Below are 26,466 nucleotides of genomic sequence, written 5' to 3'. Positions count from 1 at the left end.
CAGTATAAAAATGCCTAGGCAAAATTAGGCACCTGAATCAAAAGATATTAAGAACAGTACCATGTAATATCTTCCTTGCATGAAAATGATTACAGATCTACCAGCTGGGAGAAATCTGGTTTAGCTGTTTGTAGTAATGACCAAGAAAGGTTTTCCACATTCTTACCTGAGTTCCAATGCAACTGGCGCTCCACCTGACAAACATGTTGCCATGGAGTAAACTGTCTATGGGAGTTCTGTCTTTAAAAGGTCACCACTAAGTCCTATTTTAGAATTCTAGACTCATTAACATCATACTGTAAAATTGAAATGTAACCCACCAAACACATCAAGCCCATCAACAGTCTAAGTCTACTTTCCAGAAGTGAATTTTTCAAGTAGAAATAGCTTACTTATTCAAAATAAGAACCCCAGATAGTAAGACAGGAGTTATGTCATAAGCATCTGGGACATAAAGAAAACCAAAAACCAAAAACCAAAAAACAGAACATTGCATTCAATATCTAATTACTTAAAATTTTAAATCACTCAAATCCCAACTTGTATACAAAGAATTTGAACACCAAATAAAGGCAAATTAAAAGGAAACTGAGTAGGCCTGAATTCACTTATGAATAAATTTTCTACAGTCTTAGACTTCATATCAATGATCAGAAGTAATGATATCCATAATCTGTATCACCTATTTGCCCAAGAGATATACAGAGGTCAGTAATAATAGGTCATTATCTCATAGTCATTGGGCAAGAGAGTATTAGGCTCAGGAGGAGACACTTTCCACACGTAGAAAATAAAAAAACAAAGATACATACACTATATACACAGAGGCACATACGTGTGTGCATGGAGCCAGAGATAGGCTGTTCTTTTTATTCTTGGTTTGATTTTCATAGAAATGTGTTTAAAAAACAAAACAAACATTTCCTATAGTAGAATACTGATATACTTTTAAACTACTAAAATTAATGGAAGGATGCAAGGGAGCCTGAAAGGGAAGGCTGTATGCGAGTCAGGTCAATGCAAAATTTATAAGCTGTAAAAGATTTTTGCAGTCTCAATGCTTTGGGGAGTCCTACTCCAAAAATACTGGAAAGATTCACATAAGAAGACCCTATAAGACATTTGAAGTAATTATACCTACTTATCAGCAGTCATTCAAAAATGTTAGCCTAAAGAGTAGATCATGAAGGGCATATAAAAGCTCATAATTCTTAATAATTTTGTGAATGACAGCCCAAATGAAAATGATAAATTTACAAGACAAAAAAGCCTAAGTAGAAAATAAAAAGATGATGATAATGAATCTGATCTTTAGGGATGGAAATGGGTGGGTTAGGCAATAATCTAACAAGATTATATAATATAATAAAATTATATAACCTGTATCTAATAAGCTCATGTGACCTAGACTTAACATATACATATAAATAAACATTAAAATAGGAACAAATTGGAAATAAAAAAGTAATCAAATGCTCTCCAGGTGTGTGTTAAGGGAATGTGCTTACATATTTATTGTTGAGTTTTTACAATCAGCCTATAATGCTTGAAACATTTTTAACAAGGTATCTCTAATGTTTGAAATAAAGGAAAAGATAGAAAATCTAACATAATTAATATTACCAGGTCTAAGTAATCAAGAAAACAATGGAAATGATACTTCTAAAGCTTTATTAACAGTACAATAAATGAAAATAAATGTAAAATCTTCTACTATGCAAAGGATTTCTTCCATGAGTAGATGACAACATAGCTAAGTTACCCAATCACTCATTTTAAGAAATGTCTGCAAGACCAAGAAATTGATCAAGTCAAATAGCACCTTCTCAGTCTTTTCAAAGCTAATTCAGCAAATCTCCTAGAGAAATACAGTTATCATATTTTCTTAGCAGGAAATTATAATAATAATACATACAATGACTACTTATATGGTCAATTTCTTTCTCCGAATTATCAAGAGCACTAATGTTCCTTATTAAGAGATTCTGGCCACTTTGATAATAATTTGTAGGTTCTCAAAAATGTTTGTTAAACTACTGAAGATATTGGTCAAATTAAGAGGAATAAATGATGAGGTTAGTTCAAGAACTTTAGCTTATATTACAAATTTGAGAACAGCAAAAACTAATCCTGAGAAAAGCTATGATGTTTCAAACATGATTTATACAGCACCACTCTAATCTGAAAATCCAAAGTCTCCATTTTTACATTAAAAAGTTGCATTAAAAAGATTATTTGTTCAGAATATCTGGGGATTTGCTGGTCATTTTAATTTTACATAGGTTTTACAAACTCTCTAAGAAAGGAGAGCTTGGGACAGTGGGTGGGTGTATATTCTCCAAACATGGAAGACACAAGGTTATCTGAGAACATAAAAAAAAGACTATACAGAGTATAAAAGATTTCGTGAGAAGTATTAGATGCCAAGCAACTTATTACTCATTTGAACAGGAATTAGCCCCAGTATTACATGTGCAGAAGGTAAGAGGAGGTATTGCTTAGTGTTGTTACACATCAAGTAGGGTAGCAGGGATTACTTTTAAATCCTGACCTTACACTCTAGGTCCAGTGATCTCCATACTACACCTGCAAACATTTTGCATACTAGCTGCAAACATTTTGTTCAGGAATAGGGCCATCTAAAGGCAATAACAACATCTACAGTAAGGCCAGATTAAAGGATGATGCTGAGAAAGAGCTAATGGAGTAAGTAGCTGAGTCAAGGAGTATAAAATCGGGATCCACGTCAAACAGTTTCACTACTTTCTTTTATGATACTCCAATTACTTTTGCTGCTGCTATAATACTTTGTAAAAGCTAGTCATTATTACCACATACAAAGGTAAACTTGAAGTAACTCTTCCATTTAGACTCACTGGTTCCTCAATAGGTAGCTCTACAGGAAGCCAGGGCTACAAACACATCTTTTTGGCTAAAATATTTTACCTTGTACTACCTAAAGTAACAATGTGGATATTGTAGTAAAAAAGCGTATTACTAGTCTTTTAACTTGTCAGAAGTTAATCTTTCAATATTTTTATAGTTATAAAAGCAAGAGTATCTTGTATGTTATATAGAAATAAGAACCAAGTATTAAAATAGATTCAGTTTTTTTATCATATATCAGAAATATGAATAAACTAATATTTTTATTACTTACATACATTATAGAAAAATAAAATTATATACCGGTATAAGAAGATATACTGTAGTTATTCAAATTTTTCATAGGGGTATATAAGGGAACTAGATCCCAATCCATGAAAGCTTCAGTCAATACCTTGAATCATGGGTTAGTAGATAATGAAAACAGTTCTAATGATTTATTCTGTAAATAATCTGCTCACTCTTCCTTATCTCTAGCAATCAGTGAAACCAACAAGCAAAAAAGGCAACAGAAGCTCAAATTTATTTTGAGTATTCCCTCTGATAAATGAAAAAAATCACATAGTAAACAGGCGGAAATTAAGTCTATGCTGAAACAATCCCTGTAGAAATGCCTAGCTACTAACTACCTAGTGAAAAGCACCCTAAGAAGCACAAATGGAAGTGGGTAACTCTACCAGTGAAGTGTAAATACAAGAACTCTAAAAGAAGAGTAGAGAAACAAAGAAACAAACAAAAAAAGAGGGAGGCAGGCAGGGAGGGGAGAAGAAAGGAAAGAGAAGAAAGTGGGGGGGAGGAGGAAAGGGAGAGAACAGAAGGGGATGGAGGGACAACGGGGAAATAATTAGAAAATTAGCTGAAGATAGGAAAATAAAGATAACCAAAAAGTTATCAAGATGGACAAAATGTCTAAAAGCCAAAAGAAGGTAATACAAAATTTAAGTTCAAAACGAAGATACCATAAAGGAATGCAGCCTAAGATTTGGCAGATTTCTCAACATTGCAACACTCTGACTTAATGAAATAGTCCTGCAAAGGGATAAAAAATAGGTAAAGGATCTTGTGGCCAACAGGTGGGGTGATTATATCTTCTATAGCCTCCAAAAATTATATTTATTGAAAATAAGCAAAACTCTTTCAGACCCACCAAGAACAGGTAAGTATCTTTCCATTCTTTCATGAGATGGAATTTTTTCTCACTGGCAGGACAATTATTCCTAAGGCAAATACAAATACCAAAGCTAAAATTCAAAAATAGGTGGCTCATTAAATATGAGCTCATAGACTTAACTGAAGGACTGGCTGAAGACTAAAGGAGAAGCAGGTAGCCGGTACAATACTGCTTAAGAATTTCTTAGATACTTTACTTCCCCAGGGTGCCTTGGCTTCAAAATACTAACATATTTACTGCCTTAATCTGACTTTATCAAGCCAAAGTAGTCTTAAATTCTACTTTTGCCCTAAAGTAATAATGAATTCAGAAAGACGAATACGTGAGAAACCAAAGTGGATAACCAAATGTTTTGGTAGAACTAAATTTGTAATTAGTTGGAAAAAAAAGTATTACACTTACTCATACCACTGTTTATTGTGTTTTCGGTAAAGCAACGTATCCAAGGCAACAGCATTGACATCCAGAGCTCCTGGGGAAGGCCACTGGTTGGTGAGGTGGGCAGTTAACTCTTGTCTTGATCTTAAATCATTATTCTTTAGCACAGTCCTGTGAATATTAAGATGGTGAGTGCTTTTGTCTTCACTGCTCTGCAATGGCAGAGGAACCTAATGGTATCAACCTGGCCCCCAAAATTCATCTTTTAAAATGGTACGTTAACAGATTGTCAACAGAACTACAGGAAGACTAGTTGGGGTTATGACTATCTCCTACAATATGTGTTTTTCACTTTTTCTCCAAAGGCTGTAACAAATCACTAACGTGTGAAATGCAGACTTTCAATCTTTTACAGAGATGTTACTAAAGGACTAAAGCTGAATTTAACATCTTACCTAAAAAACTAGGGTGATATCTTAAAGTTATAGATTATCAGATGCCAGTTAAAATAAGAAAAGATTGCATGTGTATGATTTTTTAGCTTCAAAATTCACAATCTATTAAAGTCATTTAACTCAGTAAACAAAAAACAATTAAAATGAATAAAAAATAGGGGCGCCTGGGTGGCGCAGTCGGTTGAGCGTCCGACTTCAGCCAGGTCACGATCTCGCAGTCCCTGAGTTCGAGCCCCGCGTCAGGCTCTGGGCTGATGGCTCAGAGCCTGGAGCCTGTTTCCGATTCTGTGTCTCCCTCTCTCTCTGCCCCTCCCCCGTTCATGCTCTGTCTCTCTCTGTCCCAAAAATAAATAAACGTTGAAAAAAAAATTTAAAAAAAAATGAATAAAAAATAAAACCACATCAGAAAAACATAAAATTAAAAATCCATAAGGTTTCTGCAATTTTTTTTATAAAAGTGACCACCAATAAATCTTTATAATAATAATTCCATCAGGGCACGTGGGTGGCTTAGTTGGGTGAGCGTCCCACTCTTGATTTCAGCTCAAGTCATGATCCCATGGTTTATGAGTTTGAGCCCCATATGGGATTCTCTCTCCTCCTCTCTCTCTCTCTCTCTCTGCCCCTCCCCTGCTCACGCATGCTCTCGCTCTTCCTCAAAATAAATAAACATTTAAAAAAAGAAAATAATTAAATCAATGATAACTACATTGAACAATACAACCCACTGGAAATATTTTCATTTACAGAATGAGGCCATTATAATACATGGTTTATTCTCATTTTTGTAGAACCGTTAATAACAATTTTCAAAAGAAGTTAATTTTTGCCAAAATTTAAACCTCACAAATCACTGTCACAAGACTAATTCAACATTTGAGTTGGTAGTTAAAGATAATTTAAAAGCATAATTCTAGGGGCACCTGGGTGGCTTCAACTTCTGACTTCAGCTCAGGTCATGATCTTACCATTGCTGAGTTTGAGCCCTGGGTGGGGCTCTGGGCTGACAGCTCTGAGCCTGGAGCCTGTTTCAGATTTTGGGTCTCCCTCACTCTCTCTGCCCCTCCCCAACTCATAGTCTCTCTCTCTCTCAGCCTCTCTCTCTCTCTCTCTCTCTGTCAAAAATAAAATAAAACCATTAAAAAAATTTTTTTTAAGTTTAAAAGCATAATTCGGGGGTGGGGGCTGGCTGGCTCAGGTGGAGCATGCGACTCTTGATCCAGGGGTTTTAAGTTCAAGCCCCACGTTGGGTGTAGACGTACTTAAAAATAAAAACTATTTAAAAAAAAGTGTAATTCTGTTTGCAAAGGTTGTATTCTACTTCTAACTAAGGCTTCAAAATATAACCTAGGCAAGCCACATTCTCCAACAGGAGTCCATGACTTGAGTGTACCAAAGTCTTGAGCCATCAGCTCAGAAGCAGGGAAGTAGGAACAACTGTCCTATTGTGGATGGCAGAGTCAACAGTGTGCTGGCAAGACAACCCTTCACTAAAGAAAATTAGCCTGCACAAAACCTCTAGCTGGAAATGATTCAAATGGAACAACCCCATGTATATGTCTCTAACAGTCTAACTATGAATATTTCTGATTTTACAGGATATCTGTGTACATTTAAAAATATTTGCTCCACTATATCCACAAAGAAATAGTATTTGATGTAAATACTAGACTCTCAGAATTGAATACTAAAAAAGTAAAACAGGCAGAAGTCCGTGAGAATGTATCACAAGAAGATACTCGTTTTGACTACTTTCAACAATTTCACCGGAAAAGAATGAAAAATTTAAGAAGAATGAAAAATTTAAAAACCTTAACCTAGGTTTTTATGAAAACAGTAAGGAGTTCAGAAAAATTACAAGACTGATAGAAAAAAATCCTGTGACGCCAAAAAGGGGATTACTGGCCAGAGAATTTATTACAATAAAGTACCATTATTTTGGCTTTTTTTTTAAGTTTATTTATTTTGAGAAAGAGAGGGTGTGAGCAAGTACCCGTGCAAGCAGAGAAGGGACAGAGAGAAAATCCCAAGCAGGCTCCATGTGCGGTCAGTGCGGAGCCTGACACAGGGCTCAGACTCACAAACCATGAAATCATCACCTGAACAGAAATCAAGAGTTGGACACCTAACCGAATGAGCCACCCAGGTGCCCCTAGGCTTCGCTTATTAGATTTTTCTCCTTCACATATTCACTCTCTAGGGTCTCTACTGACTGTCACTGGAAAACAACTTCAATGTCATAATTGGTTTACAGGAAGTATTTACAGCAGAATGCAAGGAAGGCAAATGGGCATCTGTGAGGAAATGACATTGGAAAAATTCAGTTAATGACAAGTAACTGAACAACTTCCAACTTAGAATATATTATTTCTGGAAAAGCAAAGTTTTACACTGCATAGAATGAAAAAAAAAAGAACTAAGTTTTACACAAGTTTTTACACATTAGTCCATGGAAAATTTTAGTCTAATGACAAATTATTGTATTGTCTTTAGACTTTTGTGTTTAGAAATCCTAACGACATTGTTTTCTAAGGGAACTGCCTGGTCCTTTGAAGCAGGAGATAAGAGATTTCAGTGTACTGGATGGGCATAACTTCATCCATGCTGCATCTGTTTTCCACCTTCTGTGAGGAATATGGAGGGAAACACACAATGCTGGCATTCAACTTGATACTACAAAGGGAAAGGTTCCTGGAGGACCTTTGTGTAAGGCCCTTTCACCACTTCAGTATACTAGGGGCCATTAAGGCACCTTGAAAACCCACCCTTGAATTCTGAATCTTGGCTCAGTCTACTTAGATAATAAAGAGACAAAGTAGTTTATTCATTCTAGCAATGGGCCCTGACCAAAATGCACCAGCAAAGAGATATACGTGGAGTTCTACTTCCCAACTCTCCGAAGTAGCTCAACCTACTTCTCTCCAAGCCTACTTTTCTAGTCTTTCTATCCATTGCTTGAGTCATTCATATCAATCTAACAAATTCCATTTGTGCTTAAGAGTTGGTTGGACTTTTTTTTTTACAAGCGAAGTAAAATGAGGGTATTTTTCTCATTGGCCAAGCTTAAAAGTAGGTTCATCTTAAGTCACTCAACAATTACTGTCATTACCTTGTGGTCAAATCAGTGAAAATTAAAGGCAAAATCTTATGAAGTTAGCATTTAACTTTAATAAAAACGCTAACCAATGCTAACACTAATGAGCTAATTTAATAATTAAATTATTGTATATGAGATAGATGCTACTTGTCACTTATATCTATGTTCTAAGTCTCTCATTAACAACTGAATATTCTCTAAGGTAACAATTCTACAGGAAAATACAATAAAGGAAATTTATTAACATATCCGTAATATATTTACCACACTAATTTTAAGAACTTTCCTGTGGTATCTACCCCTAAATTGCTAGATAGCTAATTTCTCTTCAGATTTTCAATAGAAATTATGCAAGAAGTTTGCCCCAAAAATATAATTCAATATCTTGCCCCATAGCTTTACTGAGGTATAATCAGCAATTAAAAATTGCATACATCTAGGGGCACCTGGATGGCTCAGTTAAGCATCCAACTTCAGCTCAGATCATGATCTCGTGGTTCGTGAGTTGAAGCCCTGCATCCAGCTCTGTGCTGACAGCTCAGAGCCTGAAGCCTGCTTCAGATTCCGTGTCTCCCTCTCTCTCTGTACCCCCCTACTTATGCTCTCTCTCTCCCTCTCTCAAAAATAAACATTAAAAAAATTTTTTTTAACTGTATACATCTAGAGTATACAACTTGATTTGATATGCATATACAATGTGAAGTAATCACAAGATAATTAACATATCCATCACCTCACAGTTACCTCTTTTTTGTGTGTGATAAGAACACTTGAGATGTACCCTCTTAGAACATTTCAAGTACACAATACAGTATTGTTAAGTACAGTCATGTTGCTTAACATTAGATCTCCATGATTTATTCATCCTGCATAACTGAAACTTTGTACTTATAGACCAACATCCCCTCATTTCCCCCTCTATCTGGGCCAGAATTGGTAATAACCATTCTACTCTCTGCTTCTGTAAGTTTGACTATTTTGGATTCCACATATAAATGAACTTATGCACTATTTGTTTTTCTACATCTGATTTAGTTCACTTAGCATAATGCCTTCAAGGTTTATCCATGTTGTTGCAAATGGCAGGATTTCCTTCCTTTTTTTAAAGGTGGAATAATATTCCATTGTGTTTATGTGTGTATATAGACACAGAATCTTCATATATCACATTTTCTTTATCCATTCATCCATCAGTGAACACTGAGGTTGTTTCCACCTCTTGACTACTATAAATAAGGCTGAAATTAACACCTAAATGGAAATATCTTTTTGAGATTGTAACTCCATTTCCTTTGGATAAATACCTAGAAGTGGGATTGCTTAAACATAAGATAGTTCTATTTTTAATATTTTGAGGAACCTCCTACTCTTTTTCAAAGTGACCATACCCATCTATAGTACTACCAACTGGGCATGAGGGCTCCCTTTTTCCATATCCTCACCAACAGTTGTTTTCTAACACCTATCTAGTAACAGACATTCTAAGTAAGAAGGTATTTCATTGTGACTGTGATTTGCATGTCCCTGATGATTAGTGAAGTTAAGCATCTTTTCATATACCTATTGGTCATTTGCATGTCTTCCCTGGAGAAATGTCTATTCAAGTCCTTTGCCCATTTTTAAGCTGAGTTAGATTTTTGCTATTATGAGTCCCTTATAGATTTTGAATATTAACTCCTTATTAGACAGATGCTGAAAATATTTTCTTCCATTTGGTATGTTGCCATTTTACTCTAATGTTTTTTTGTGCAGAATTTTTTAAATTTCGTACAATCCATTTTTCTATTTTTGCTTTTATTGCCTGTGCTTTTGGTATAATAAGCAAAAATATGATTGCCGAGACTAATGTCAAAAGTTATTTCCCTGTTTTCTTTTGTATTTTTACAGTTTCAGGTCTTAGATTTAAATCTTTAATCTATTTTGAATTTATTTTTGTAAATGGTAAGAGAAGAATCCAATTTCATTCTTCTGTATGTGGATATTCAGTTTTCCCAACACTACTCCTTTTGTGGGTTCTTGGTAAGCTTGTCAAAGATCATCTGACTTGTAGATTCAAGGACTTATTTGGGGGCTCTCTATTCTGTTCCAATGGCCTATATGTCTGTTTCAATGTCAGTACCATACTTTTTTGATTACTATAATTTATAATATATTTTGAAACCAAGAAATGTGATGTCTTTAGCTTTGTTCTTCTTTCTGAAAACTGATTTGGCTATTCAGGGTCTAAAATATGAATGTTAGGATTGCTTTTTCTATTTATGTGAAAAATGACATTGGGATTTTGATAGGGATTGCACTGAATCTGCATATCACTTTGGATACTATGTACATTTTAATAATATTAATTCTTCCAATCCATGAACACAAGATATCTTTTTTATTTACCAGTATCTTAATTTCCTTTGTCCACGTTTTAATATTTTCGGGGTATCAATCTTTCACCTCTTTGGATAAATTTATTCCTAAATATTGTATTCTTGCTGCCACTGTGAATAGGATTGTTTTTAAATTTCCTTTCCAGGGGCACCTGGGTGGCTCAGTCGGTTAAGCGGCCGACTTCAGCTCAGGTCATGATCTCGCGGTCCGTGAGTTCAAGCCCCGCGTCGGGCTCTGTGCTGACAGCTCAGAGCCTGGAGCCTGTTTCAGATTCTGTGTCTCCCTCTCTCTGACCCTCCCCCGTTCATGCCCTGTCTCTCTCTGTTAAATAAATAAATAACGTTAAATAAACGTTAAAAAAAAATTAAAAAAAAATTTCCTTTCCAGATATTTAATATCCAGAGACTTTACATATGTATATGCACATATGTGTATGTACATACACATACACACACACATCTTCCTGCTGAGCTGAACCTTTTATCATTATATAATGACCTTCTTCACCTCTAGACACAGTTTTAGACTTAAAGTCTATTTTGAGTACAGACACCCTGCTTTCTTTTGCTTACCATTTGCATGAAATATCTTTTTCCATTCCTTCACTTTCAGCCTACGTATGTCTTTAAATCTGAAATGAGTCTCTTGTTGACAGGATATCACTGGCTCTTACTCTTTTAATCCATTCAGTCACTCTATGCCTTTTGATTGACGAGTTTAATCCTAATTACTGCCATTCTGTTTTGCAGTTTTGTGTCTCTCTTCCACTTTTGTTTTCCTTTATTATCTGATGATTTTTTTTGTAATGATTTGTTGCCATTCTTTTTATAATTTTTTAAAGTGTTTATTTATTTATTTTGAGAGAGAGAGCATACACATGTGAGTGAGTGTGAGGTGGGGAGAGTGAGAGGGAGGGAGAAAGAGAATCCCAGTCTTTGCACCGTCAGCGCAGAGCCTGATGAGGGGCTCTGACAAGGGGCTCCATCTCAAAAACCGTAAGATCATGACCTGAGGGGAAATAAAGAGTTAGATGGTTAACTGACTGAGCCACCCAGGGGCCCCCATTCTATCTTCTGTGTTTGTACTACAGGTTTATTCTCTGTGGTTAGAGTTTTGAATAAATTTTCATGTAGTTATAACTTCCTATTTTAAATCATGTTAACTTCAAATGTATACAAAAAACACTCTATGTAAAGCACTTTGAAAGTGCTTTAAGTACATATGCCCAAGTTCAGTTGTAACCAAATATTTAAATTAAATCTACAAAATATTTCAAAGAGAGCATTTTCATGAAAATTGAAAAAACGTATTTGCAACTAATATCAAGTAAATGTATTGAGTGGGCCATGGCAGATACACTTAAAATGTGTAAAGAAGCAGGGGCGTCTGGGTGGCTCAGTCGGTTAAGCGTCCAACTTCGGCTCAGGTCATGATCTTTTGGTCCGTGAGTTTGAGCCCCGTGTTGGGCTCTGTGCTGACAGCTCAGAGCCTGGAGCCTGCTTTGGACTGTGTGTCTCCCTCTTTCTCTGCCCCTCCTCCACTTGCCATTCTGTCTCTTTCTCTCTCAAAAATAAATAAAACATTTAAATAAATAAATAAATAAATAAATAAATAAATAAATAAATATTTTTAAAAATGACTAAAATGTGTAAAGAAGCAACCATCTAAAAGTACCTCTGATTATCCTATCTTTTTCATAACCATTCTCAAAAGGTAAGTCCAGAAAGTACAACTTAAATTCTATTATTATATTTTACCTTTCCCAATAAATGCTTCCAGATCCTTGAAAAGGATCTTTGTCTTGCTTACGTAAAGTTATTTTACTTGGCATTTTGGTAAAAAAATATCATGTGAAGTTTGATTCTTTATGCATAACTATGTTGAAATATGTGTCAGTATTAACTGGCCATTTCATAAGCCCTCTGAATATACCTTCAACTCTCTAACCTGAGCATATCCTTATGGATATACATAAAATCAAAATACCATGGATTTATAAACACAAAATCTCTCTACGAAGCAGGAGTCCAGCTCTCCTGAGAAACAGTTTGGAACAAAACAGGATAGCTTCCAGTTAAAGTTCAGTGAGTTGTTCTATTTTTCAAAGGAAATCAGCTCATTATTAAGCCCCCATGGGCATGACAGAACTATTTGATGAATACAATTTATTCTCTGGAATCTAGCTAAAGCCTGGAAATTCCTTACTTTCTAAATATGTAATTTGCACTATATATAGGTATATAATTTGCCAAAACACTTCATTTTTATTAGTATAATACAATATAACATAATACAACTCTGGATTGATCATGAACACTGAAGAATTCACCTTTCCCTCCCCTGTCCCCCAGCCTATATATGCAGACACCTGCAGAATCAGCACAGACACTCTCCATGTAGCTTGTTAACATGCCTTCCGAGCCTGTGCTCTCCTGTGGACTACTCCCTCTAACTTGTACTTCTGAACTCTCCAAAGTGGCTCCAGGGGCCCTCTGCTCCAACCTTGCTAACTGCATGCCCCATCCCCATGATGTTCTACAGACCCACACCATCCAACCTGCCCTAGGGAGGAATCTAGCCAAAGAGGCACTATAAGCCTAACACTGTGCAAGCAGCCCTGACAGTGACTACTTCAAAAAAACTGCTGCCCTGATGAGAGGGAAATATACCCATACACACCCAGCTCCATTGAAGCCCCAGAAGTGGGCTGGGGATAGACACCTGGTCTGACTGCAGTCCCCACCCACCAATGAAAGCTTCTCAGGGGACAACAAAGGAGAGCACTCTGCAGTTTAACATGACCACAGCTTTGGCAAATTCCTGGTCTGACTCAACTCAAGCCCAAGGCAGCCCGATACTGGCCCACTAGCAACACAGAAACCAAACCCTACCCAAAACAGTCAAAAACTGTCATTGCATATGACTGAAGAGAAACGCAGCTCAGTCACAGCAATAGGGTGTATTCAACACACATAGGAGATGCCCCTGAAGCTCCAGGTTCTGGTAAATTGGAGATTGCTCTGTAGGGCACTATAGGACCTTTTCTTCATAAGGCCACTACTTTCAAGAGCCAGAGACATGGCTAACTTTCCTAATACATAAAAAAAGACACAGAAAGTTAGACAGAAATGAGGAGACCAAGGACTGTGTCCCAAATGAAAGAAGGGACAAAAATCACAACAAAAGAGTTAACAAAATGGAGATAAGCAATATATCTGATACAGAAAGTAATGGTCATAATCACTGAGCTTGAGAAAATATGGGAAGACCTCAGTGAAACTCTCAACAAAGACACAGAAAATAGAAAAAGAACCAAGCAGAGAAAAAGAACTCAAAAACTAAAATTAAAAATATACTAGAGGGAATAGGGGTGGCTGGATGGCTCAGTCAGTTGAGCATTCGACTTCAGCTCAGGTCACGTTCTCACAGTTTATGGGTTTTGCGTGGACAGTGCAGAGCCTGCTTCAGATTCTCTATCTTCCTTGCTTTCTGCCCCTCCCCTACTCATGTGCTTTTTCTCTCAAAAATAAACACTAAAGAAAAAGCCATTTTCACCTTTTGGGATGAGCACTGGGTGTTGTATGGAAACCAATTTGTCAATAAATTTCATAAAAAAAAAAAATAAAATAAAAAAAAATAAAATAAAAAAAAATAAAAAAAAAAAAAAGCCATTTTAAAACAGTAGAGGGGATGCTGGGAAGATGGCAGCATAGGAGGACGCTGGGCTCACCGCGCATCCTAATGATCACTTAGATTCCACCTACACCTGCCTAAATAACCCAGAAAACCACCAGAGGATTAGCAGAACGGAGTCTCCAGAGCTAAGCGCAGACAAGAGGCCCACGGAAGAGGGTAGGAAGGGCGGAGAGGCGGTGCGCGCTCCATGGACTGGCGGGAGGGAGCCAGGGTGGAGGGGCGGCCCGCCAGCCAAGCAGAGCCCCCGAGTCTGGCTCACAAAAGCGGAGGGGCCAGACAGAGTGTGTTCCGACAGCAAGTGGGACTTAGCATCTGGGAGGTCATAAGTTAACAGTTCTGCTCAGAAAGCGGGAAGGCTGGAGGACAAAGGGAGGGAGAGTTGCTGAGCCCCAGGACGACAGAGCTCAGTTTGGCGGGGAACAAAGGCGTTCGCCAGCGCCATCTCCCTCGCCCATCCCCCAGCCAAAATCCCAAAGGGAACCAGTACCTGCCAGGGAACTTGCTCGCTCCACGCAAACACCCAACGCTGTGCTTCTGCGGAACCACCCCTCCAGCAGCGGGTCTGACTCCCTCCCGCTGCCACAGGGCCCCTCCTGAAGTGGATCACCTAAGGAGAAGCGAGCTAAGCCTGCCCCTCCTGCCCCTCCTGCCCCCATGCACATTGCCTACCCACCCCAGCTAATATGCCAGATCCCCAGCACCACAAGCCTGGCAGTGTGCAAGTAGCCCAGATGGGCCACGCCACTGCACAGTGAATCCTGCCCCTAGGAGAGGGGAAGAGAAGGCACACACCAGTCTGACTGTGGCCCCAGCGGTGGGCTGGGGGCAGACATCAGGTCTGACTGTGTCCCCGCCCACCAACTCCAGTTATTCAAGACAGCACAGGGGAAGTGCCCTGCTGGCCCGCACCACTCCAGGGACTATCCAAAATGACCAAACGGAAGAATTCCCCTCAAAAGAATCTCCAGGAAATAACAACAGCTAATGAACTGATCAAAAAGGATTTAAATGATATAACAGAAAGTGAATTTAGAATAATAGTCATAAAATTAATTGCTGGGCTTGAAAACAGTATACAGGACAGCAGAGAATCTCTTGCTACAGAGATCAAGGGACTAAGGAACAGTCACAAGGAGGTGAAAACCGCTTTAAACGAGATGCAAAATAAAATGGAAACGTCCACGGCTCGGATTGAAGAGGCAGAGGAGAGAATAGGTGAACTAGAAGATAAAATTATGGAAAAAGAGGAAGCTGAGAAAAAGAGAGATAAAAAAAAATCCAGGAGTATGAGGGGAAAATTAGAGAACTAAGTGATACACTAAAAAGAAATAATATACGCATAATTGGTATCCCAGAGGAAGAAGAGAGAGGGAAAGGTGCTGAAGGGGTACTTGAAGAAATAATAGCTGAGACCTTCCCTGAACTGGGGAAGGAAAAAGGCAATGAAATCCAAGAGGCACAGAGAACTCCCTTCAGACATAACTTGAATCGATCTTCTGCACAACATATCATAGTGAAACTGGCAAAATACAAGGATAAAGAGAAAATTCTGAAAGCAGCAAGGGGTAAACGTGCCCTCACATATAAAGGGAGACCTATAAGACTCGTGACTGATCTCTCTTTTGAAACTTGGCAGGCCAGAAAGGATTGGCACGAGATCTTCAATGTGATGAACAGAAAAAATATGCAGCCAAGAATCCTTTATCCAGCAAGTCTGTCATTTAGAATAGAAGGAGAGATAAAGGTCTTTCCAAACAAACAAAAGCTGAAGGAATTTGTCACCACTAAACCAGCCCTAAAAGAGATCCTAAGGGGAATCCTATGAGACAAAGTACCAGAGACATCGCCACAAGCATAAAACATACAGACATCACAATGACTCTAAAGCCGTATCTTTCTATAATAACACTGAATGTAAATGGACTAAATGCGCCAACCAAAAGACATAGGGTATCAGAACGGATAAAAAAACACGACCCATCTATTTGCTGTCTACAAGAGACTCATTTTAGACCTGAGGACACCTTTAGATTGAGAGTGAGGGGATGGAGAACTATTTATCATGCGACTGGAAGCCAAAAGAAAGCTGGAGTAGCCATACTTATATCAGACAAACTAGACTTTAAATTAAAGGCTGTAACAAGAGATGAAGAAGGACATTATATAATAGTTACAGGGTCTATCCATCAGGAAGAGCTAACAATTATAAATGTCTATGCGCCGAATACCGGAGCCCCTGAATATATAAAACAATTACTCATAAACATAAGCAACCTTATTGATAAGAATGTGGTAATTGCAGGGGACTTTAACACCCCACTTACAGAAATGGATAGATCATCTAGACACACGGTCAATAAAGAAACAAGGGCCCTGAATGAGACATTGGATCAGATGGACTTGACAGATATATTTAGAACTCTGCATCCCAAAGCAACAGAATATACTTTCTTCTCGAGTGCACATGGAACATTCTCCAAGATAGATCATATACTGGGTCACAAAACAGCCCTTCATAAGTTTACAAGAATTGAAATTAGGGGCGCCTGGGTGGCGCAGTCGGTTAAGCGTCCGACTTCAGCCAGGTCACGATCTCGCGGTCTGTGAGTTCGAGCCCCGCGTCAGGCTCTGGGCTGATGGCTCAGAGCCTGGAGCCTGTTTCCGATTCTGTGTCTCCCTCTCTCTCTGCCCCTCCCCCGTTCATGCTCTGTCTCTCTGTCCCAAAAATAAATAAATAAAAAAAAAAAAAAAAAAAAAAAAAAAAAAGAATTGAAATTATACCATGCTTACTTTCAGACCACAATGCTATGAAGCTTGAAATCAACCACAGAAAAAAGTCTGGAAAACCTCCAAAAGCATGGAGGTTAAAGAACACCCTACTAAAGAAAGAGTGGGTCAACCAGGCAATTAGAGAAGAAATTAAAAAATATATGGAAACAAACGAAAATGAAAATACAACAATCCAAACGCTTTGGGATGCAGCAAAGGCAGTCCTGAGAGGAAAATACATTGCAATCCAGGCCTATCTCAAGAAACAAGAAAAATTCCAAATCCAAAATCTAACAGCACACCTAAAGGAACTAGAAGCAGAACAGCAAAGACAGCCTAAACCCAGCAGAAGAAGAGAAATAATAAAGATCAGAGCAGAAATAAACAGTATAGAATCTAAAAAAACTAGAGCAGATCAACAAAACCAAGAGTTTGTTTTTTGAAAAAATAAACAAAACCTCTAGCCAGGCTTCTCAAAAAGAAAAGCGAGATGACCCAAATAGATAAAATCATGAATGAAAATGGAATTATTACAACCAACCCCTCAGAGATACAAACAATTATCAGGGAATACTATGAAAAATTATATGCCAACAAATTGGACAACTTGGAAGAAATGGACAAATTCCTGAACACCCACACTCTCCCAAAACTCAATCAGGAGGAAATAGAAAGCTTGAACAGACCCATAACCAGCGAAGAAATTGAATCAGTCCTCAAAAATCTCCCAACAAATAAGAGTCCAGGACCAGATGGCTTCCCAGGGAAGTTCTACCAGATGTTTAAAGCAGAGATAATATCTATCCTTCTCAAGCGATTCCAAGAAATAGAAAGGGAAGGAAAACTTCCAGACTCATTCTATGAAGCCAGTATTACTTTGATTCCCAAACCAGACAGAGACCCAGTAAAAAAAGAGAACTACCGGCCAATATCCCTGATGAATATGGATGCAAAAATTCTCAATAAGATACTAGCAAATCGAATTCAACAGCATATAAAAAGACTTATTCACCATGATCAAGTGGGATTCATTCCTGGGATGCAGGGCTGGTTCAATATTCGCAAATCAATCAACATGATACATCACATTAATAAAAGAAAAGATAAGAACCATATGATCCTATCAATTGATGCAGAAAAGGCCTTTGACAAAATTCAGCACCCTTTCTTTTTTTTTTTTTAATTTTTTTTTCAACGTTTTTTATTTATTTTTGGGACAGAGAGAGACAGAGCATGAACGGGGGAGGGGCAGAGAGAGAGAGACACACACAGAATCAGAAACAGGCTCCAGGCTCTGAGCCATCAGCCCAGAGCCTGACGCGGGGCTCGAACTCACGGACCGCGAGATCGTGACCTGGGTGAAGTCGGACGCATAACCGACTGCGCCACCCAGGCGCCCCCTTTTTTTTTTTTAATTTTTTTTCAACGTTTTTTATTTATTTTTGGGACAGAGAGAGACAGAGCATGAACAGGGGAGGGGCAGAGAGAGAGAGACACACACAGAATCGGAAACAGGCTCCAGGCTCTAAGCCATCAGCCCAGAGCCTGACGCGGGGCTCGAATGCACCCTTTCTTAATAAAAACCCTTGAGAAAGTCGGGATAGAAGGAACATACTTAAAGATCATAAAAGCCATTTATGAAAAGCCCACAGCTAACATCATCCTCAACGGGGAAAAACTGAGAGCTTTTTCCCTGAGATCAGGAACACGACAGGGATGCCCACTCTCACCGCTATTGTTTAACATAGTGTTGGAAGTTCTAGCATCAGCAATCAGACAACAAAAGGAAATCAAAGGCATCAAAATTGGCAAAGATGAAGTCAAGCTTTCACTTTTTGCAGATGACATGATATTATACATGGAAAATCCGATAGACTCCACCAAAAGTCTGCTAGAACTGATACATGAATTCAGCAAAGTTGCAGGATACAAAATCAATGTACAGAAATCAGATGCATTCTTATACACTAACAATGAAGCAACAGAAAGACAAATAAAGAAACTGATCCCATTCACAATTGCACCAAGAAGCATAAAATACCTAGGAATAAACCTAACCAAAGACATAACAGATCTGTATGCTGAAAACTATAGAAAGCTTACGAAGGTAATTGAAGAAGACATAAAGAAATGGAAAGACATTCCCTACTCATGGATTGGAAAAATAAATATTGTCAAAATGTCTATACTACCCAAAGCTATCTACACATTCAATGCAATCCCAATCAAAATCGCACCAGCATTCTTCTCAAAGCTAGAACAAGCAATCCTAAAATTCATATGGAACCACAAAAGGCCCCGAATAGCCAAAGGAATTTTGAAGAAGAAGACCAAAGCAGGAGGCATCACAATCCCAGACTTTAGCCTCTACTACAAAGCTGTCATCATCAAGACAGCATGGTATTGGCACCAAAACAGACACATAGACCAATGGAATAGAATAGTAAAACCCAGAACTAGACCCACAAACGTATGGCCAACTAATCTTTGACAAAGCAGGAAAGAACATCCAATGGAAAAAAGACAGTCTCTTTAACAAATGGTGCTGGGAGAACTGGACAGCAACATGCAGAAGGTTGAAACTAGACCACTGTCTCACACCATTCACAAAAATTTACTCAAAATGGATAAAGGACCTGAATGTGAGACAGGAAACCATCAAAACCCTAGAGGAGAAAGCAGGAAAAGACTTCTCTGACCTCAGCCGTAGCAATCTCTTACTCGACACATCCCCAAAGGCAAGGGAATTAAAAGCAAAAATGAATTACTGGGACCTTATGAAGATAAAAAGCTTCTGCACAGCAAAGGAAACAACCAACAAAACTAAAAGGCAACCAACGAAATGGGAAAAGATATTTGCAAATGACATATCGGACAAAGGGCTAGTATCCAAAATCTATAAAGAGCTCACCAAACTCCACACCCGAAAAACAAATAACCCAGTGAAGAAATGGGCAGAAAACATGAATAGCTACTTCTCTAAAGAAGACATCCAGATGGCCAACAGGCACATGAAAAGATGCTCAACGTTGCTCCTTATCAGGGAAATACAAATCAAAACCACACTCAGATATCACCTCACGCCAGTCAGAGTCACCAAAATGAACAAATCAGGAGACTATAGATGCTGGAGAGGATGTGGAGAAATGGGAACCCTCTTGCACTGTTGGTGGGAATGCAAATTGGTGTAGCCACTCTGGGAAACAGTGTGGAGGTTCCTCAGAAAATTAAAAATAGACCTACCCTATGACCCAGCAATAGCACTGCTAGGAATTTGCCCAAGGGATACAGGAGTACTGATGCATAGGGCCACTTGTACCCCAATGTTTATAGCAGCACTCTCAACAATAGCCAAATTATGGAAAGAGCCTAAATGTCCATCAACAGATGAATGGATAAAGAAATTGTGGTTTATATACACAATGGAGTACTACAGGGCAATGAAAAAGAATGAAATATGGCCCTTTGTAGCAACGTGGATGGAACTGGAGAGTGTGATGCTAAGTGAAATAAGCCATACAGAGAAAGACAGATACCATATGTTTTCACTCTTATGTGGATCCTGAGAAACTTAACAGAAACCCATGGGGGAGGGGAAGGAAAAAAAAAAAAAAAGAGGTTAGAGTGGGAGAGAGCCAAAGCATAAGAGACTCAAAAACTGAGAACAAACTGAGGGTTGATGGGGGGTGGGAGGGAGGGGAGGGTGGGTGATGGGTATTGAGGAGGGCACCTTTTGGGATGAGCACTGGGTGTTGTATGGAAACAATTTTGACAATAAATTATATATATTGAAAAAAAGAGAGATAAAACAGTAGAGGGAATAAAGAGTAAACTAGAGGAAGCAGAAGGATGGATCGGTGACCTGAAGGACAGTGTAATGGAAAGCAATCAAGGAGAACAGGATAGAGAAAAAAAGCAAATAAAAGAGAATAGAATAAGGGAATTAAGTGACACCATCAAGTATAATAACATCTGCATTACAGGGATCCCAGAAGAATAGAGAGTAAAAGGGGTAGAAAATGTATTTGAAGAAATGATAGCTGGAAACTTCCCAAATGTGGGGAAGAACACAAAAATTCAGATTCAGGAGACAGAGATCCTCCAACAAAATCAACCCACGGCAGTCCACACCAAGACACGTAATAATTAAAATGGCAAAAGGTAGTGATAAAAAGAAAATCTTAGAAGCGGCAAGAGAAAATAGTTACAAACAAGGGAAACCCCAGAAAAATATCAGCGGATTTTTCAGCAGAAACTCTGCAGGCCAGAATGTAGTGGCATGATATATTCAAAGCGCTGAAAGGGAAAAATGTGCAGCTGAGAATATGCTGTCAAGCAAGGTTATCATTCAAAATAGAAGAAGAGACAAAAAGTTTCCCAGACAAACAAAAGTGAAAGGAATTCTCACCACTAAACTAACCTTACAAGTAATGTTAAAGGGGATTCTTGGAGTGGAAAGACCGTAAGTAGGAGTAAGAAAAGTAGAAAACACAGAAGTAGTAAAATTAAGTATATCTATAAAAATCGGTAAGGGTTATTCACAAAATACAAGAATGTAAAGTATGACACCCTATTTGTAAAATTGTGAGGGAGGGAGGGGAATAAAAATGTAGTGCTTTTACAATGGGTTCAGACTGAAGCAAACATCAACTTAATTTAGACTGCTAGATGCATAAGATTTTATATATAAACCTAATGCTAATCAGAATCATAAACTAGTAATAGGTCTGTAAAAAAAAAATAGAGAGAAGGGAATCCAAAGTATATCACTAAAGAAATCCACCAAACCATGAAAGAAGAGAGCAAGAGAAGAAAGGAATAGAGAACTACAAAAATAATCATAAACAAGCAATGAAATGGCATTAAGTACATACCTATCAATAATTACTTTGAATGTAACTGGAGTAAATGCTCCAGTCAAAAGACATACAGTGATAGAATGGGTAAAGAAACAAGACCCATCCATAGGTTGCCTACAAGATACTCATTTCACAACTAAAGACACATGTAGATTAAAAGTAAAGGGACAGAAAAACATCATGCAAATTGAAGATAAAAGAAAGTTGAGGTAGCAATACTTATATTGGACAAAATGGACTTTAAGGGTTTTGGATGGCTCAGTCTGTAGGGCATGCAATTCGTGATCTTGAAGTTGTGACTTCAAGCCCCATGTTGGATGCAGAGGTTACGCTAAAAAAAGTTAAAAACTGGACTTTAAAACAAACACTGGAATAAGACAAAAAAGGACACTACATAATCATAAAAGGAAAAATGCAAAGAGAAGATGTAGCAATTGTAAATACTTACGTACACAACATGAAAGCACCCATATATATAAAGCAACCAATAACAAATGTAAAAAGAGTAATCAATAGTAATACAATAATAGTATGGGATTTTAACACCCCACTTACATCAATGAATAGATCATCCAAACAGAAAATGAAAAATGAAACAGTGGCTGTGAATGACATCTAACAGGTATATTCAGAACATTCCATCCTAAAACAGAACATACATTCTTTTCCAGTGCACGTGGAACATTTTCCAGAATAGATCACATGTTAGGCAAGTTAGGCAACAAAACAAGGCTCAAAAAATTCAAAAAGAATGAAGTTATACCATGCATCTTTTTCAACCACACTGCTATGACACTAGAATCAACCACAAGAAAAAATCAGGAAAGAAACCAAATACATGGAAGTTAAATAACATGCTACTAAATAAGAAATGAAAAAGGCCATCAAAAAATACATGTAGACAAATGAAAACACAATAGTCCGATATCACTGGGATACAGATAAAGCTGTTCTAAGAGGGAAGTTTACAGCAACACAGGGCTACATCAAGAAGCAAGAAACAGCTGAAATGAACAACCTAACCTTATACCTAAAGGAGCTAAAAAGAAGAACAAACAAGTAGAAGAAAGGAAATAATAAAGATTATAGCAGAATTTTTTTTAAAAAGACAACAGTAGAACAAATCAATAAAATCAGGAACTTGTTGTTTGAAAATATCAACACAATTTATAAACCTTTAGCCATACTTATCAAGAGAGACAGAGAGAGCAAGCGATAAAGAGAAGACTCAAATAAAAAAATCAGAAGTGAAAGAGGAGAATTGACAACCAACACCATGGAAATACAAGCAATTATAAGAAAATATTATAAAAAATTATACATCAATAAATTGGGACAACCTAGAAGAAATGGGTAACTTCCTAGAAACATAACCTCCCAAAACTGTATCGGGAAAAATTGAAAATCTGAACAAATCAACTACCAGTAATGCAACTGAATTAATGATCAAAAACCTCTCAACAAACAAAAGCTCAGGAATGGATGGCTTCAAACATTTTCATCAAACATTTAAAAAAGGGTTAATATTTATTCTTCTCAAACTATTCCAAAAAATAGAAGAGGAAAGCAAGCTTCCAAATTCATTCTATGAGGCTAGCAATACCCTGATAGCAAAACCAGATAAAGACACTACTAAAAAAGAGAACTGCAGTATAACATCTCTGATGAACATACAAGCAAAATCCCCAATAAAATATCAGCAAACCAAATTCAACAATATATTTTTTTAAAAAAATCATTCACCAAGATCAAGTGGGATTTATTCCTGGGTTGCAAGAGTAGTCCAATATTTGCACATTAATCAACGATACATACATCACATCAATAGGAGAAAGGATAAAAACTATATGATCATTTCAATAGATGCAGAAAAAACATTTGACAAAGTACAACATTCATTCATGATAAAAACCCTCAACAAAGTAGGATTAGAGGGAACATACTTCAACATAATAAAGGCCATCTATGAAAAGCCAACAGCTAACATCATACTCTTTGGAAAAAAAAATAGCTTTCCCCCTAACATTAACAACAAGACGAGGATGCCCACTCTCACCACTTTTACTCCACATAGTATTGGAAGTCCTAGCCACAGCAATCAGACAACAAAAAGGAAATAAAAGGCATCTAAATTGGTAAGGGAAAAGAAAATTTTTACTATTTACAGATGACATGATACTATGTATAGCATAGTATATCCAAATACTAAGCATATAGTAAAATATCTAAGTATAGTATAGTATAGTATAGTATAGTATAGTATAGTATAGTATAGTGAAGACTCCACCAAAAAACTGCTGGAACTGATAAACCAATTTAGTAAGGTATCAAGATACAAAACCAATATACAGAAATCCCTTCCATTGCCATATATTGATAATGAAGTAGAACAAAGAGAAATTAAGAAAACAGTTCCATTTACATTTGCACCAAAAATAATAAAGTACCTAGGAATAAAGTTAACCAAGGAAGTGAAAGACCTGTACTCCAAAAACAAACACCAATGAAAGAAACTGAAGATGACACAAAAAAGTGGAAAAATATTCCACACTCATGGATTGGGAGAACAAATATTGTTAAAATGTCCATACTACCCAAAGCAATCTATAGATCTAATGCAATCTCTATCAAAACACCAACAGTATGTTTTATAAAACTAAAACAAACAATCCTAAAATTTGTATGGAACCGCAAAAGGCCCAGAATAACCAAAGCAATCTTGAAAAAGCAGGACAAAACTAGAGATATCCCAGTCCCAGATTTCAAGTTACACGACAAAGCTGAAATAATCAAAACAGTATGGTCTTGACACAAAAACAGGCATATAGATCAATAGAACAGAGTCCAGAAATAAATCCATGATTATACGGTCAAGTAATCTACATCAAAGAAGGCAAGAATATGCAAGGGGGAAAGTCTCTTCAACAAATGATGTTGGGAAAACAGGACAGCTAAAGCACAACAATGAAATTGGACCACTTTCTCATGCCATACACAAAAATAAACTCCAAATGGATTAAAGATCTAAAGGTGAGACCTGAAACCATAACAATTCTAGAAGAGAGGACAGGCAGTAATTTTCTTGACATCGGCCACAGCAACATTTTTCTAGATATGTCTCCTGAGGCAAGGGAAACAAAAGCAAAAATTACTGGGACTACATCAAAATAAAAATCTTTTACCAGCAAAGGAAACAATCAACACAACAAACAGATAACCCTCTGATTGGGAGAAGTTATTTGCAAATGACATCTCTGATTAAGGAGTTAGTATCCAAAATATACAGAGAACTTATCAAATTCAACACCAAAACATCATCATCATCAAATTAAAAATGAAAAGACATGAACAGACATTTCTCCAAAGAAGACATGTAGACGGCCAATATGCACATGAAAAGATACTCAACATTACCAATCATAAGAGAAATGCAAATCAAAACCACAATATGTCACCTCACATCTGTCAAGATGGCTAAAATCAAAAACACAAGAAACAACAGGTGTTGCTAAGGATGTGGAGAAGAAGGAACCCTCAGGCACTGTTGGTGGGAATGCAAACTGATGCAACCACTGTGGAAGACAGTATAGAGGTCTCTCAAAAAATCAAAATAGCATTACAATATAATCCAGTAATTCCACTCCTGGGTATTTATCCAAAGAATACGAAAAGAGGATATGCACTCCCATATTTATTGCAGAATTATTTACAGTAGCCAAATTATGGAAGCAACTGAACCATCCATGGATAGATAAATGGATAAAGAAGATACGGTGTGTATGTACGTACACACACACACACACACACACACACACACACACACACACACACTGGAATACTATTCAGCCATAAAAAGGAATGAAATGTTGCCATTTGCAACAACACTGATGGATCTAGAAGATAGAATGCCAAGTGAAATAAATCAGTCAGAGAAAGACAAATACCATATGATTTCTCACGAGTGGAATTTAAGAAACAAAAAACAAACAAGGAAAAAAGTGACAAAAAGCAGGCTCTTAAATATAGAGCACCAACTGTCATTTGCTAAAGGAGAGGTGGAGAAATGGGTGAAACAGGTGAAGGGGATTAGGAATATACTCATAGTGATGGGCAGTGAATAATGTATGGAATTGGTGAATCACTTTGTTGTATGCCTGAAACTAATTTAATACTGTGCATTAATTATAATGGAATTTTAAAAAACTAAAAACAAGAAGGGTATATTTACCCCTCTCCTCTGATAATGTGAACTATTTTACAGGCATTTTAATTAATTAAAATTTTTAAATTATTTTTAATTTAAAAAATATTTTGTAATTTTTTAAAATTTTTATTTATTTTTGAGAGAGACAGACAGAGAGTGAGCAGGGGTGGGGAGCAGGGGCAGAGAGAGATGGAGATACAGAATCTGAAGTAGGGTCCAGGCTTTGTCAGCACAGAGCCCGATGTGGGGTTCAAACCACGAGCTGTGAGATCATGACCTGAACTGAAGTCGGACCCTCAACTGACTGAGGACCCAGGTGCCCCTAAAATATTTTTTAATGTTTGTTTATTTTTGAGAGAGAGTGTGCATGCATGAGTGGGGAAGGGGCAGAGGGAGAGAGGGAGACACAGAATCCAAAGCAGGCTCCAGGCTCTGAGCTGTCAGAGCTCAAACTTATGAACCAAGAGTTCATGATCTGAGCTGAAGTTGGTCACTTAACCAACTGAGCCACCTAGGTGCCCCTATTTTCATTTAATTTCAATAGAGTTAACATACTGTTATAACACACTGTTACA

General features: G+C 37.4%; 1 protein-coding gene across 4 annotated transcripts in view; it reads right to left on the bottom strand.

Moving 5' to 3' along the window:
• Positions 1-26,466, bottom strand: part of RUNDC3B (RUN domain containing 3B) — a 154,971-nt gene that overhangs the window by 26,070 nt on the left and 102,435 nt on the right. For 2 of the 4 annotated variants that reach the window (XM_047842025.1, XM_047842036.1), the window contains one exon: positions 4,460-4,606. The exons of the other annotated variants lie outside the window; for them this stretch is intronic. In XM_047842025.1, the coding sequence (XP_047697981.1) occupies positions 4,460-4,606 (147 nt within the window). The remainder of the gene's footprint in view (positions 1-4,459; positions 4,607-26,466) is intronic. 4 annotated transcript variants of the gene reach the window in all.

Source organism: Prionailurus viverrinus, chromosome A2 (assembly GCF_022837055.1).
Source record: "Prionailurus viverrinus isolate Anna chromosome A2, UM_Priviv_1.0, whole genome shotgun sequence".
Taxonomy (NCBI): Eukaryota; Metazoa; Chordata; class Mammalia; order Carnivora; family Felidae; genus Prionailurus; species Prionailurus viverrinus.
This window is presented reverse-complemented; position numbering and strand designations above follow the sequence as displayed.